Source organism: Colobus angolensis, unplaced genomic scaffold, assembly GCF_000951035.1.
Source record: "Colobus angolensis palliatus isolate OR3802 unplaced genomic scaffold, Cang.pa_1.0 Scaffold89, whole genome shotgun sequence".
Taxonomy (NCBI): Eukaryota; Metazoa; Chordata; class Mammalia; order Primates; family Cercopithecidae; genus Colobus; species Colobus angolensis.
In genome coordinates this window covers 3740166-3742781 of record NW_012122820.1, presented here as the reverse complement: position 1 = coordinate 3742781, position 2616 = coordinate 3740166, and the positions used below count along the sequence as shown (strand labels likewise).

The 2616-nt window shown below is 54.3% G+C and overlaps 1 protein-coding gene across 1 annotated transcript in view; it reads right to left on the bottom strand.

The window, feature by feature from the left end:
- ITFG2 (integrin alpha FG-GAP repeat containing 2) overlaps positions 1 to 2616 on the bottom strand; it is a 14353-nt gene that overhangs the window by 3327 nt on the left and 8410 nt on the right. Inside the window, exons 5-9 of the mRNA XM_011931052.1 lie at positions 2029 to 2168; positions 1415 to 1563; positions 927 to 1024; positions 679 to 732; positions 481 to 581 (exon numbers count right to left, since the gene is read on the bottom strand). Of these exons, the coding sequence (XP_011786442.1) occupies positions 481 to 581; positions 679 to 732; positions 927 to 1024; positions 1415 to 1563; positions 2029 to 2168 (542 nt within the window). The remainder of the gene's footprint in view (positions 1 to 480; positions 582 to 678; positions 733 to 926; positions 1025 to 1414; positions 1564 to 2028; positions 2169 to 2616) is intronic.

The window sequence follows — 2616 nt, the reverse complement described above, 5'->3', positions numbered from 1 at the left end:
GTTAAATACGGTAGAGTAAGAGGGAACAAACTGGCTTCAGATGGATTTAGACCTATCTAAAGAGACTTAAGGCCAGGCACAGTGGCTTACGCCTGTAATTCCACCACTTTGGGAGGCCAAGACGAGAGGATTGCTTGAGCCCAGGAGTTTGAAACCATATATGGTGAGATCTCATCTTTACAAAAAGTTTAGGAAAATGAGCCAAGTGTGGGGGCACACGCCTGTAGTCCCAGCTTCTCAGGAGGTTGAGGTGACAGGATGGCTTCAGACAAAGGTTGCCGAGAACCAAGATCATGCCACTGCACTCCAGCCTAGGTGACAGAGGGAAATCCTGTCTCAAAAAAAAAAAAAAAAAGACACAGAGACTAAAGATAAAGGCTGGGAGTTCCCTGGGATGTGAGAACAGCCTGATTATTCCAAATCTCATCTCTCCATGTGGAAAATGCAAGAATGTTCTGCTCTGCCAAGTTTTCCACTCACAGTGACATCCAGTTTCTCCAGGGCAAAGAGCTGGTGATCCACCTGCACTGACCACAGCAGCTTGTCTGCTTCTTCCATTTCTTCCATGAGCTTCAGTGTCCCTGCCGGGGGACAGGCAGGCTGAGCGCGCGTAGGATAGGCCCCGAGCAGACCCTACAGGCATACACAGCCCCCACGCCCCATCCCAGCATTGCTCACCATCCAGGGTGCACAGGGCAAAGAGGCCAGAGCCACTACTCTCAGTGCCGTGGCCTGTGGGTAGGACAGGAGGACCAGAGGAAGAGAACGTCAAGGGCAGGGCAAGGTCAGAGCCTACGGGGAGAGGGGTATTCTGCAGCAGCAAGGAAAGGACAGGGCTCGAAATGCGGGGCGAGCTATGGACCTCCGCTCTTCCAGAACCGACGGCTGCCCCTCATCTCCCTCCCTCACCCCCACGGCACTTTCACCTTGTTTGATGTTGCCAATTAGGTGAGTGGAGACATTCTTGTTGTGGATACGGCCAGATGTCTGGTGCAGCACCACATCTCGGGTAGCTGGGGTCTCCCTGTGCACAGGAGGGTGGAAGGATCAAGCGAAAGACCAAGTGAGCTGAGTTCTCCAGCCCTTTGTAACCCATATCCCTGCAAGAGCGTCTGGGATTTCAATCAGCTTAGAAACCTACCACTGACCCTATCTGGTCCATGTGGCAAACAGAAAAGACAGGGATGGGGCTGCCAGGCTGGAATCTCAGGACCTCTTTCAGGTGCTACAAAGTGAGAGCCCAGGATTCCGTTGGTCCTAACGTCATCTTCCCCAGTGGGGCAAAGGTGCTTGGGCTGGGACCTAGATGAGGCAGCTCTGCCGACTGCAGACCCATTTTACTACCACGTGCCATCTGGGAGCCCATTCTGCTTCCATGCACCCCCACGCCACCCACAGGCCTGTACCCCCTTACCTACTGCCACCCGTGGGCCCTTCAGAGGCAGGAGGGGACCCAGTGTCCTTTTTCCAGGTACACAGCAGAATTGCGTAAGCACAGCCTGGCTGCGACACCATCAGTTCAGGAACACCCAGTGGCCCCAGCGTCACTGAGAGGCTGTCCACCTGCAGCAGGGAATGGGATTCAAGGGAGACAGAAGGAAGTGGGACCCTGCAGAGAATGGCAGGGGGTTGGGGCGGGGCAGGAGTCCTGGGAACAGCCCCCCGGGCTTCAAGGATAGCAGCAGGAGGAAGGATTTTGAGTTTCCAGGGCTCCTGCCTGGCACCGTCCTCTCCACACAGACCACATGCTTTCCCCTGTGCATGACCCAGCTGGGGTCTAGGTCCTGATGCGGCCCACTCCACACCTACCTTCACAGTCCTCATTCTTAGCCCAACATGCCTTTCTCTTTGCCTGTTACTAGCAATTTCCCCTAAGCCCCTGATTCGAAATGGTCTTTGGATCTCTCTTGACAAGGTGACTTCACTTCTCTCCACCCTGGCCCTGTCCCATGACTGCTCTCCCACTGCCTCTTCCAGGAGTCCTTCTTCCCAGCTCCCTGGGGCCTTGCTCTGGAGTCAGCTGCTTACCTGACCCTCCAGCATCCATTTCTTGAGGGACACCAGCTGCCCTGTCAGATGTTCGGGACCCTCACCTAGCTCCTCCCAGCGGAACGCTCGCACCACACGGTCTGTGTAGCCCACCACCAGCTCACAACACCCATCTCCATCTGTAGGCATGAAAGACAAGATGGGTGTTGGAGTCCCACAAGCAGCCCCGGCTCCTCTGCTAACGGCGGCACCTTCTAGCCAGTGTGGCTTCACGCCCGATCTGCAGTGCTGCTCACTTCACACTCAGTCGGCGCCCGCTCCTGTCTGCGTTTGCGGCATCTTGCCCATCCATTTGGTCCATCTGTTGCGCAGCTCCTATCCACTCTCTGCCTACATACTTCTCAAACATGCAACTCAAGTGTCCCAATTCATCCCATGTATCTCCCACCACCTACAAGCCCCCTACCTGTATGGTTCCCTTGCTTGCCACTTTTTTTTTTTTAACCAAATGTTACCTTCTCAGTGAGGACTTAGCCCTAACAACTCCATTTAAAATTGCTACCTCTACCTCGACACTCTAGCCTTTTCTGCGATTATTTTCTCCACTGCACTTACTATTTTTTTTTT